Source organism: Vigna umbellata, chromosome 9 (assembly GCF_029865625.1).
Source record: "Vigna umbellata cultivar VRB3 chromosome 9, Vumbellata_1.0, whole genome shotgun sequence".
Taxonomy (NCBI): Eukaryota; Viridiplantae; Streptophyta; class Magnoliopsida; order Fabales; family Fabaceae; genus Vigna; species Vigna umbellata.
The window spans coordinates 36780959-36794547 of NC_142173.1; the positions used below are offsets into that span (position 1 = coordinate 36780959).

General features: G+C 40.3%; 1 protein-coding gene across 1 annotated transcript; it reads right to left on the reverse strand.

Annotated features, from left to right (window-relative positions):
• Positions 1-1124: 1124 nt before the first annotated feature.
• Positions 1125-13276, reverse strand: LOC148193405 (uncharacterized). Its single transcript, XM_088099413.1, has 5 exons — positions 13204-13276; positions 12003-12298; positions 10998-11702; positions 1841-1937; positions 1125-1744 (listed from the first exon to the last, which is right to left on the reverse strand). Exons 1-5 carry the CDS (start codon positions 13274-13276, stop codon positions 1125-1127), a joined length of 1791 nt encoding a protein of 596 aa, XP_087955539.1.
• Between the last annotated feature and the right edge of the window lie 313 nt (positions 13277-13589).

Consider the following 13589-nt stretch of genomic DNA (forward strand, 5'->3'; position numbering starts at 1 on the left):
GGGGTAGATTGGGAGATGGTGACAGCTCTCCTCTTCTCTTTCACGGGTTTTTCTATCTCTTTCATTCTTTCATTGTTATTCATCTAGGTTCACCTTGAATATGGTGAACTAAACCTTGTATGTTTGTTGGGGAATCAAAGTAATCTCTTGAAGCTCTCATATATGGATTTGTTGAGTACATCTTTGAATTAAGACATATGCTTTCTTTCATCATTAGTTAGGGTTTTTCCTCTTTGCTCAATGCTTGCATTGTTTAACTCATTCTAATGCATGATTATTGGTTTTGTTGATACGGACACGTACGGGGAAATCTAGATCCGGGGAATTTCTCCCAATATTATACTGACAATATTATATTGGTTGCCTTTAAGCTCCTGCACTCATGAACTAATCATTAGGAATGCTAGGAATTGTATGAACTATTTGATTAGGGAGAAGCCATCTAGAATGGTACATTAGAGAGTGGCATTAACAATGATGATTTGAATGTTGAATTCCTAAAATATATGAGAGTGGATGAGATGAAATTGACCCCCAACAACATATTCATTCATATATTTCCTTGAAAGTGTTTATCTTTTGTCTTTATCATTGATCAATTCATGCATACATATTTAATTTTCGTCTTTGCATATTAAAATTCAATTATTGTGTTCTTAAGTTTTAGCTAATCAACAAATCACATAACTAAACTAGGCCGTGAGTCCTTTGGGAGAACGATACTTGGTCTTACCAAGTTTATTACTTGAAACGATTCGGTCATACTTGCCGATTGTGAAACAAGTTTGTGACATCATATTTTGGTGCTTACAAATTTGTCCATTAGTTTCCCAATTGTTGAGTTGAGTATCAGGGGAGCAAGCCCACACAAAGCTCAAACTTTGAGGCCTTTCTTCATCCTCCACAGCTGCTATCTGGCCAGTGTTGATCCACCCAGAACTGCGGAAGCTTTCCTTGATGGCAACAATGTGAATTTTGCTCTCTCTCGGCTCTCGTCTTTCTGCACGGGCTAGACTGCGTTCTTTTCTTTCTTCAATCATCCTTTTCCTATCTTCCTTGGTAGGTTTGTACCCTAAGCCATATCTGTTCTTGTTTTCAACGATTTCTAGAGGGAATGCTCGCCCCTACCGATATTTGCCCAAACCTTCCCCATATATATAGCCCTCTTTTAGCATAATCTTGGCCATCATAATAGAAGCACATGATAGATGAGGATTTACTGGAAACGGTTCCACACAAGCATTTCCCACAATCTCCAATGATTGGAAGGCTGTTTCAAGAGCTTCTTCAGCCACCTCGATGTAGCTCGTGGATGATGGCCTACTCACAAGAAGATCCTCTTCTCCTGATACTATCACCAGCTTATCTCCCATCGCATACTTCAACTTCTGGTGCAGTGTATAAGGCACAACTCCAGCCGAATGGATCCATGGGCGCCCCAACAAACAACTATAAGCTGGTAGGATATCCATAACCTGGAATGTTATTTGAAAGACACACGGGCCAACTTGCATTGGTAATTCCACCTCTCCCATCACCTCTCGTTTGCTACCATCAAATGCCCTCACAATCATTGAACTCGGCCTCATATGCATTCCTTCGCAAGGTAGCTTTTCCAAGGTTGCTTTCGGCATGACATTCAAAGAGGACCCATTGTCCACTAAAACACGCGCTATAACATGATCCAAGCATTTCACAGAGACGTGAAGAGCCTTGTTATGCCCTCTTCCTTCAGCAGGTATCTCTTCATCCGTAAAGGTGAGATAATTATTAGCAACAATATTGCCAACAATACCCTCGAATTTATTCAACGAAATACCTTGCTCCACGTGAGCCTCACTGAGTATCTTCATTAGCAACTTTCTGTGTGATGCCGAATGCATGAGCAAGTCTAACAAGGATATACGAGCAGGCATACGGTTTAACTGTTCCACCACCTTATATTCACTTTGTTGTATGAATTTTAAAAATTCACAAGCCTCCTCTTGATAACAGTTGAAAAACTGTTATTTTCATGATTAAAATTGACACTAAAAGCAACCTTGACACTTAGAAACTAGCTTGAAATCATGTTTTTCTGTATATTTTTAGAAATAAGAGAGTTGGACAGGTTTATGCTTGATTTCAGTGTTTTTGTGCAGGTTTTAAGGTGAATTTGGTAAAATAAGTGAAGAAGGAGAGAGATGAAATCAGAAAAGACAACAAAAAGTGCAGAAGGAGAAGCCGAAGTCACCGCTCAGCGGCAGTTTACCGCTGAGCGGCACTCAGGAGTTTGCAGGAGGTCCGCTGAGGGGCAAAATGGCCGCTGAGGGGAGAAAACAAGTCACGCATTCACCGCTGAGCGGTATTTTACCGCTGAGCGGTACTCTGGAAGTCACGGGAGATCCGCTGAGGGGCAAAATGGCCGCTGAGGGGAAGAAACGTCTCACGCAATCACCGCTGAGCGGTAGTTTACCGCTGAGCGGCACTTTAATGGGCTTGGACTTGACTTTTTGTAATTTACGAATGATACATAAGCTTTAGGGTTTACTAGGGTTAGGTATCTCTGGCTGGAACGAAGAAAGCACTCTCTCTACCACCCCTTTGAAGGAGGATCTTGGATGCTGAGGCTTCCACTTCACCTTTTTAGGGTTTATTCTTTCATTCTTTCATTGTAATTCATTTAGGTTCACCATGAATATGGTGAACTAACCTCTTTATGTTTGCTGGGGAATCAATGTAGTCTTGTGAAACTCTCATATATGGAATCTGTTTTTACATCTTATATTTAAGACCTATGCTTTCTTTCATCATTAGTTAGGGTTTTTCCTCTTTGTTTAATGCTTGCATGGTTTAACTCATTCGATGCATGATTATTGGTTTTGTCGATACGGGAACGTACGGGGAAGTCTAGATCCGGGGAATTTCTCCCAATTTTATATTGGTTGTCGTTAAGCTCCTGAACTTATGAACTAATCATTAGGAATGCTAGGAATTGTATGAACTCGTGATTAGGGAGAAGCCTTCTGGAAAGGTACATTAGAGAGTGGCATTAACAATGGTGATTTGATCGTTGAATTCCTAAAATATATGAGAGTGGATAAGATTAAATTGAACCCCAACAACATATCCATACATAAATTTCATTGAAAGTGTTTATCTTTTGCTTTTTGCCATTGATCACAATTCATGCATACATGTTTATTTTCTGTCTTGCATTTTAAACCTCAATTAATTCGTTTGTAAGTCTTAGTTAATTAAGAAATCACATAACTAAACTAGGCCGTGAGTCCTTTGGGAAGAACGATACTTGGTCTTACCAAGTTTTATTACTTGAACGATTCGGTTATACTTGCCGATTGAAAACAAGTTTGTGACATCATAATTTGGTGTTCATAAATTTGTCCATCAAGTTTTTGGCACCGTTGCCGGGGACTCGTGGTTTAACTGGTTAATTTGTGTGATTATTAATTATCTTTGACTTATTTTTTTTATTTTATTTTTAAATTTCGAATTTTTATTTTATTTTATTTTTTCTGTTTTCTGTCTTTATTTTCTGAATCTTATATTCTTTTATATTTTTTGTGCTAACCAAATCTTCTAGGGTTTTGTGTTCTTGTGTATGCAGGAGGCAATTCGAACTAGGAGCAAGAAGACAACAGAACCGTTGCTTGAAGGATTAGAAGACAGTAGACAGAGGAGAAGAATCAGAACATCTAGAGAACTGTTTCCTCCTCCGGAAACTCTGTTGCAACCATCACCACAAGGTTCTGACAATAGCAAGAAAACATGGAGAATAATCATATCAGAAGAACTCTTGCTGATTACACTAATGTAACTGGACCTCAACATTTTAACAGCATAGCTAGACCTAGGGTTAATGCAGCCAATATGGAGGTCAAACCAGCATTGATCCAACTGGTGAAGAGTAATCAATTCAATGGGTTATCTCATGAAAGCCGATATGAGCACCTGACCACATTTAATGAAATTTGCAACACAGTGAAAATCAACGGGGTGCCAGACGAAGCAATCAAACTTAGTTTGTTTCCTTTCTCATTGGGAGGCAATGCTAAGCTTTGGTTGAACTCTTTTCCAGAAGGAAGTTTCACAGAGTGGGAAGCAGTGGTAACAAAGTTTTTGAACAAGTACTTTCCACAATCAAAAGTGACAAAAGGCAAGCAAGAGATATCTTCATTTAAGCAGGGCATGGAAGAATCATTAGGGCATGCATGGGATAGATACAAAAGTCTGCTAAGAAAAACACCCACGCATGGCTTTGAAGAACAGGAAGTAGTCTTAACTTTCCTTGGAGGGCTTGGTTCACAAACCAAGATGATGCTTGATGCCTCAGCAGGAGGCAATATTAAATGGAAAACTCCAGAGGAAGCTATAGAAATTATTGACAACATGGCTACTAGTGATAATGAGCTCAACAGTGAAAGAGGAGTTCCTATGCAACAAAAAGGGGTTCTCCAATTACAGACACATGATGCCTTGCTAGCTCAAAATAAAATTCTAACTCAACAGTTGGAGACTTTGACTAAAACTCTTGCACAATTACCTAAAGAGTTGAAAACTGCTGCACAGGTGCAAAGTCAGTTGTGCGAATTATGTGGAGGTGATCATATCAATGGTCAATGTGCTTTTCCAGTGGAGGCTTTGGAGGATGTTAATTTCATGGCTAATCAATTTCCATACCGTCAAGGGAATTACAATCAAGGGTGGAAACCACATCCAAGCATTGGTCAAGGACAAACTGGGCAAGCAAATCAATATAATAAGCAGCAGCAACCAACCTTTTGGCAACAGTTATCTATGCTTAATGAAAAATCAACAAGGTTGGAAGAAACTCTTCAACAATTCATACAGAAAACCGAATCTTCTCAAAAGAGCACTGAAGCTGCTATAAAGAATTTGGAGATTCAAATGGGTCAGATTACCAAGCAATTGGAAGAAAGGCCAAATAGAAATTTTGGGGCTAATACTGAGGTTAACCCTAGAGAGGAGTGCAAAGTGGTAAAGAGTGTGAATGAAGAGATAATTGAGTTAGAAGAAGAAGAAACAGAAGAAAGAAGAGAAATAGAGAGCAAAAATAATTTTCCTTTTCCAATAAATCAAGAGAAACAAATGGATTTCACAGAATTATTCAGAATGGTGGATAATAAAGCACCTTGGGAACAGATTTTACAGAAAATTGCAGTTTACACAAAATCTGATGAAGAAATTTCTACAAAGAAGAGACGTAGAGATGATGAGGCAAAAGAGTGTATAACTGTTAAGAAAGAGTCATTCCCTCCTAAAGCGTCAGACCCAGGTAGTTTTTCTATCCCTTGTACTATAGGGAAGAAAAAGGTAAAGAAAGCTCTCCTTGATTTAGGTTCAAGTGTTAACTTGATACCTTATTCTTTACTGGAGCAAATCGGCAAAGTTAGAATGAAACATGCAAAGATTAAAATAGTAATGGCCGATGGATCTTCAAAGGAGCCATGTGGGATTGTAGAGGACATTATAGTTTGTGTTGGCAAACTTCAGTTCTTGGCGGACTTTGTGGTGATGAAGATGGAAACTGAGAAGATACCTATCATACTTGGAAGACCGTTTATGAAAACGGCCAGGGCTATCATAGATGTAAATGAAGGTATAGTGGTGCTCCAGGATAGAGAGGAGAGAGTGGTGGTAGATGTTTTCAAAGATGAGATGCAAGCAAAGGAGGAAGAAGCTAGTTATAAAGCTGCATTTCGAGATGCACCCATGACTAGCCGTAAAGATGAAAATCTTGAGGTTTCAGGTAACCATTGTTTGTTGTTTCAGGTACCCAAGGTAGAAGAGATTGGAAGAGGAGAAGAAATTCCTAGAGACTGGAAGAAAAGAAGACTCCAACTTGGCACACCTGTTAGAATCAAGAACAAGTTGTGGGTTGTGAAGGGCTTTAAAGAGAAGGAGATGATAGAGATAGAGTCTCCATGTTCTAGAAGAACCAAAACAGTTCAAAGGAAACAGCTGAGGAGTTGGTGGAATAACAACATCAATTACAAAGAAGATGGAACTTGAACTTTATTGGGTCAAGCTAATGACATTAAAAGAGCGCTTGCTGGGAGGCAACCCAGTGAATTTAAAAACTTTTAATTTGGTTTTGTAATTTGTAATTTTTGAACATTATTTTTGTATTTATTTTGTTGGATATAGCATCTACTGAAGGATGCTAGGTGGTTAAGTATCTACTGAAGGATACAATGGCTGTAACACCTACTGATGGGTGTTGGTGGATTTTGGGTCAGGCTCGTGACGTTAAACAAGCGCTACCTGGGAGGCAACCCGTCAGGCTCGTGACGTTAAACAAGCGCTACCTGGGAGGCAACCCAGTTGATTGAATATTTCTGTTTGTTTGTTTTAGTTAGGGTGTGCATAAGTATTTTGAACATTGAATTGCAGGGAGCCAGTGAGGGGCATGTCTAGGAGGCACGTAGGTTAGGAAAAGAAGGAGAAGAGCACTTCACGAAAGTGCCGCTGAGCGGTACTTTACCGCTGAGCGGTACTTTACCGCTGAGCGGTACTCTCGCAGAATAGGGTTTTTGTTCCCCCTAGCGGGACCCGAGCCCATTAGGGTATTTTTAAACCCTAAGCTGCGCATTCTCTCACACTTTCAGACTTTTCTTTGCACAAACACTCCCACATACCTTCTCCAAGGTTTTCCACATCTTTTCACTCTTCCCTCTTAAGAAAATTTCTCTTCCACTCACTTTTTCACTAGTGTGCCATCAAAGTTTGGGGTTAGAAGAGAGCACTCTAGCTTGGAAGCATTCTTATTGCATCTAGTATCTCCACCCAAGTAAGTAAAATGCATTTTGTTCATTCTAGGGTTTTTGATTTTGAATATGATTGTCAAAGCATGAAGATTTAGGGGTTTTGATTTCTTTGCATGATTTGATGATATATTTGATGTTTGAACCGATTAAACTGCATGATTATGAACTGGAAAACTGAAAATTGCATTTGGGTGGAGTTAGGAAAGCTTTAAAACAGGTTTTTCAAAAATCTGCAGAGTTACCGCTGAGGGGTAAACTGCCGCTGAGCGGCACTCTGCCAGATTTGATTTTTCTGGTTTTGTGTGATCTGAAATGTGGTACTGGTGGCGCTGAGGGGAAATTCTGGCCCTCAGCGGTGGTTTAGCTTCGAAAGGAGTTGTGTTCTGTGTTTTACTAATGATTAACATCATGTTCTGTGGTTTGGTTTTGTGTTTTGAATGTAGGAATGGCATCCTCATCCGGAAAAAGATTGAAAACCATGGCAAGTGTTAGGGAATGATTGAGGAAAGCTAGCCACTTATCCTGCACCTGCCAACATAGCTGTGGTTAAGGAATTTTACACCAATGCAAAGAAGATTGGTGATTATCCAGCTGAGAATTATTTGGGCTATGTTAGAGGCCATGCTATCAGGTATGATCCTGATTCAATTAATAACTTTCTGGACACTGTATGGGCTGGTGAGCAGTGCCAGTTTGCTCTTTGCATGGAGGAAGGTGCTGATTATGAGGATGTGGAGAGAGTACTGTGTATACCTGGAGGACACTTCCAAAGGAATAGATCTGGCTCAGTGGTTAACATTAGGAGGACGGATTTGACTCCTCTTGCAAAGTATTGGATGGCGTTTTCTCATGCCAACATTCAGCCATGTTCACATGTGTCAGATATTACTCTCAGCAGGGTATTCTTCATCTATTGTGCTATCAGAAACTTGAATGTTAATGTTGGGCAGGTGATAGCTGATGAGATTAGTGTGTGCGCTAGTACTTCAAACAACAAAGCACCACTAGGACATCCTTCTTTGATCACGCACCTTTGCAAGATAGCTGGGGTGGACACTTCTGCTCCACCTTTTGAGAGGCCAAGAAAAGCTATTGATGAGGCCTACTATAGACAGTACTGTGGAGGTGATGATGAAGCTCAGCCAGTTCCACCATGCCGTGCTCGTAGAGAGAGAGGGCCAGCACAGAGCCAAACATCTGCTGAGACACATGAAGCAGAATCATTCCAGATGAGAGACATGTACATGTCTCTTATAGGTGCTCAGTTGCAGTCCATTCACAGAGGGCAGGTGGCCACTGCTGAGATGATTGTGGGGATGTATGATACACCTCCAGCCCACAGGTGGACTATGGATGAATTCCATAATGTGGTAGCTTGGCCAGAGGAACCAGTGCATGGAGGACGAGCTGGAGCAGCTGAAGCTTCGGCTAGAGATATGGAAGAAGATGAAGCTGATGAGGATGATGCATTGGAAGATGACGAAGATGAGGAGGAAGAGAAAGATACAGAGGACAGCTCAGATTGATGAGGAGCTGAGATAGCATTTACTGATGAATGCTATCATGTGCTTATGCTTTGTGGTTTAAGTTTTCTGAACTTATTTGTTTTTGTTTTTAGATTAGGGTTTGATGTACTTTATTTGAAACCTGGTTTGTTATGATGATTTGCTATTAACTGTGATTGTATGATAAGTAATGCTGAATGATGCTTATGATTGATTGATGTTGAGATAGATGTGCACATTAAAATGCTTAAACAGGTGATTCACAAGCTTTGTGAACAAATGCATGATATCATGATTGTGATTGTGAAATTAAGCAGGATGTGTATGTTAAATGTGAATGAGCTTATGTGTGAGATTTTGAGCTCCAGAGTTGTTATTGTTGAATGCTATTACTTTGAAAGCATGAATGATTTTGCCCAGGTTTTCTATGATTGAATTAATTGCTTGTTTTGCATCACATGATCAAGGCCATTTGTTGAAAACCTTTTTATTGGCCAAATTCATACAATTAGCCCACTAAAAGAGAACACTTTGTGTTCTATCCTTTTGAACCCTTAGCCTTGAATATACACTAAAAACCCTTGATTGAAAATCTTTACCTTGAGTTAAGTAGAAGATCTTGTATGGTATTGTTAAATGTTCAAGTTTGGGGTTGTTGGGAAAACATGAAAAGCATTGAGCTAAGAGCTAAAAAGTAAGAATATGCAAAGAAAAAAGAAAAGAAAAGAAAAAGAAGTAAAGCTCAATGCAAAGGCAAAAGAAAGTTGGGAATGAATAAGATGATTGTGTTGTTATGATTCTATTAACTCAAGGATTTGTGATCCAGAAAAACCAATTTTCTTGTTAGCCCAGCCACATTATAAGCCATTGAAAAGTCCTTGTGATGGTGCATGCTTGTGAATGTTTTTGATTGTGGTAAAATGAAAGGCAAAGTTGATTCATGCAACATTGTGATAGTAGAGTGAATGAGTGATCATCTCTTATACACTTGAGTGTGAGTGAAACACTTGACTTAGTGAGGAAATATCACATGTAAACATGAACATCCATGCTTAATTGATTGATCATTCATGAAAATAGCATTTGTTGGAATTTAAATGACTTTGTGAACACTAAAGCATGTGCACATCTTGATTGAACTCTTGGTCATAAGTTTGAGTGAAGTTTTTGCTTATCTTGAAAAGAAGATTTTTGAATGAAGTGAATCATCATATGAATTGGTTGAAGATAGAGTTACATCTTATTTGCTTGAGGACAAGCAAAGTTTTAAGTTTGGGGTTGTGATAACAGTTGAAAAACTGTTATTTTCATGATTAAAATTGACACTAAAAGCAACCTTGACACTTAGAAACTAGCTTGAAATCATGTTTTTCTGTATATTTTTAGAAATAAGAGAGTTGGACAGGTTTATGCTTGATTTCAGTGTTTTTGTGCAGGTTTTAAGGTGAATTTGGTAAAAGAAGTGAAGAAGGAGAGAGATGAAATCAGAAAAGACAACAAAAAGTGCAAAAGGAGAAGCCGAAGTCACCGCTCAGCGGCAGTTTACCGCTGAGCGGCACTCAGGAGTTTGCGGGAGGTCCGCTGAGGGGCAAAATGGCCGCTGAGGGGAGAAAACAAGTCACGCATTCACCGCTGAGCGGTATTTTACTGCTGAGCGGTATTTTACCGCTGAGCGGTACTCTGGAAGTCACGGGAGATCCGCTGAGGGGCAAAATGGCCGCTGAGGGGAAGAAACGTCTCACGCAATCACCGCTGAGCGGTAGTTTACCGCTGAGCGGCACTTTAATGGGCTTGGACTTGACTTTTTGTAATTTACGAATGATACATAAGCTTTAGGGTTTCCTAGGGTTAGGTATCTCTGGCTGGAACGAAGAAAGCACTCTCTCTACCACCCCTTTGAAGGAGGATCTTGGATGCTGAGGCTTCCACTTCACCTTTTTAGGGTTTATTCTTTCATTCTTTCATTGTAATTCATTTAGGTTCACCATGAATATGGTGAACTAACCTCTTTATGTTTGTTGGGGAATCAATGTAGTCTTGTGAAACTCTCATATATGGAATCTGTTTTTACATCTTATATTTAAGACCTATGCTTTCTTTCATCATTAGTCAGGGTTTTTCCTCTTTGTTTAATGCTTGCATGGTTTAACTCATTCGATGCATGATTATTGGTTTTGTCGATACGGGAACGTACGGGGAAGTCTAGATCCGGGGAATTTCTCCCAATTTTATATTGGTTGTCGTTAAGCTCCTGAACTTATGAACTAATCATTAGGAATGCTAGGAATTGTATGAACTCGTGATTAGGGAGAAGCCTTCTGGAAAGGTACATTAGAGAGTGGCATTAACAATGGTGATTTGATCGTTGAATTCCTAAAATATATGAGAGTGGATAAGATGAAATTGAACCCCAACAACATATCCATACATAAATTTCATTGAAAGTGTTTATCTTTTGCTTTTTGCCATTGATCACAATTCATGCATACATGTTTATTTTCTGTCTTGCATTTTAAACCTCAATTAATTCGTTTGTAAGTCTTAGTTAATTAAGAAATCACATAACTAAACTAGGCCGTGAGTCCTTTGGGAAGAACGATACTTGGTCTTACCAAGTTTTATTACTTGAACGATTCGGTTATACTTGCCGATTGAAAACAAGTTTGTGACATCATAATTTGGTGTTCATAAATTTGTCCATCACCTCTTCAGAAACTTCTTTCTTCTCTTCCTTGTCGGGGATCTCCTCTGTCTGTGCACCCTTCCCCTTTAAGAATTCTTTTGCCTTCGCGGCCATCGTTGCTTCCTTATCATTAACTCTTTCTCGTGCCAACTCTGGTGATGTGAAAATTCGACCACTCCTAGTCATTCCACCTATCCCTGATATGTTTTTGACGACAGGATCCACGCTTTGTGTTTCGCCTGACGCATGTGTCCCATATCTCCATGGGACGGCTTTTTCGTTCTTGTAAGGAAAAGGGGCTGGTACATGGATAACAACGGGCGACCTTCCTTGAGTTGGTGGGATAGAGGTAGTCTTAGTGAAACGAATCACCAATGGTTCTGGTAAAATCATGCCGGATTCATCTCCAGTTTGTGCAAATACATCTCCCTCCTCATTCTTGTAGCATACCTGCATCTGACCACGATCTAGCAGGTCTTGCAGAATTTCTTCAAACTCAACACACTCCTCAATAGAGTGCTCAGCATCTGGGTGGAGCGCGCATGCCATACTCTCATCATCATCACCCTTCAAGATACCCACTTTCAGCAACACCTCTAAAATAAACCTCCTAGAGCTCCTGACTTCTTTCACATTTCTCACCAGCTCATGTTCTTTCACTTCGACAGCATTCGTCGAAGCACTTCCATGCCCAGATAAAGGATTGGCCTCGATACTAGGCTTATCCTGTTGGAACTTTAACCACCCAGAATCAATTAGAGTCTGCACTTTATGCTTGAAAGCCAGACACCTCTCAATGGAATGACCAGCGGCCCCTCCATGATAACTACACTTTGCATCTGCATCATAACCTCTTGGGTACGGAGGCTGCAAAGGCTTCAGGGGACAAATGACAACTAGACCTTGTTTGATAAGATGAGGCAATAATTCTGTATAAGTTGTAGGAATTGGGGTAAAGTTAACATAATTTCTTTCTTGGTTCCTTCTTGGATAAGTATTTGGACCCACATTCATATTGGAACCTACATTTGCCCCTCCCCTCCAATTATTCGTCGGGATGTATTGTGGTTGATAGTATCCTGGTTGTTGTTGAGGCCTAATTTGATGACCAAATGACGCGTTAGCTGCATGTGGATGTTGACCCCAGTATGGTCGATAGTTATGAGTGGGAGCCTGACCTCTCCACACGGGAGTTGTAGATGTTGCATGCACATCTCCTTCCTTTCTTTTTCCTGAGTTGAAATTTGGTTTTTTTGAATTTGCAGCCACCGACGAGCCATATACAATCTTCCCATTTTTCAACCCGATCTCTATCCGCTCGCCTATCACGATGATATCGGCAAAATTTGAAGATACATTTCCCACCATATGTTCATAAAATGGTGGTGGAGCGTATTTACAAACATTGCCACCATTTCTCTATCATACAAAGGTGGCTCAACTTGTGCAGCCAATTCCCTCCACCGCTGAGCATACTCCTTAAAAGTTTCGTTGTCTTTCTTCGACATGTTTTGCAGCTGTAAACGATCTGGCGCAACATGTGTATTGTATATATACTGTTTCACAAAAGCATCAGCCAAGTCCGCCCAACAACGAATTCGAGTCGACTCCAAATGGGTATACCAGTTTAATGCCACTCCAGCCAAACTATCTTGAAAAACATGGATGAGCAGCTGCTCGTCATAAGCATATGCAGCCATCTTTCTGCAAAACATGGTTAGATGGCTCTTTGGGCATGTATTTCCCTTATACTTCTCAAAATCTGGCGCTTTGAACTTATGTGGTATTTTGACGCCAGGAACCAAGCTCAATCTGGCAACATCTCCGAATCCATAACTTTCATATCCCTCAACAACCCTCAATCTTACCTCTAGGCTCTCCAGTTTATCCTTTGCTCCATCGACATTACTAATTACCCCCTGAAACGAAGTATATGGCGCAGCCCTTGTAGAAAAACCCTCTCCGGTAATCACAGGTGGCACCAGGGTTACTCGTATTCCATCAGACATGTTTGCATGCATTCCTTCATTTACCATAGGTGCGGACATTACAACAGGTCCCTGAGTACTGATTGGCGGTACGTTGGCAGTGGTAGGGAAAGAGAATGAAGTCTGCTCCCCTTCTGTGTATTCTCCCACAAGTGGGGTGTAACCTGGAGGTAATCCATACATTGGAAACGGAACAGATTGGCTCCCCGTATTGAACAGCGGAGGGTAATATTGAGCACTTCCCTCAACCTGCGAAGGCGTCGACCGTCCCGTAGTCTTCAGGGCTTCGAGAGCTGTCAAAATCTGGGCCATCTGATCCTTCAACTGGTTGACATCAGCCTTAATAGATTCGTGTGACTGCTCCCAATTCTCCATGACCTTCGAATTAGCTCTGGTCCTGTACGGATGTCGTGGAAAACTTGCCGTTGTTCTCTCACTCGTATTGCTACTATTTTTTATTAAATTAAATTAGATAAGGATAATCATTTTCCAAACAAAATTTTCTAAACAATTTTCAAACAAATTTGCAAGCAGTTTTCTAAAAGAACTACGTAACCCTGATTTCTCATTGTGAATGAGAATACGTAGGAGCAAGGTCAATCCTTGTCGGGCTCAAAAAACTAAA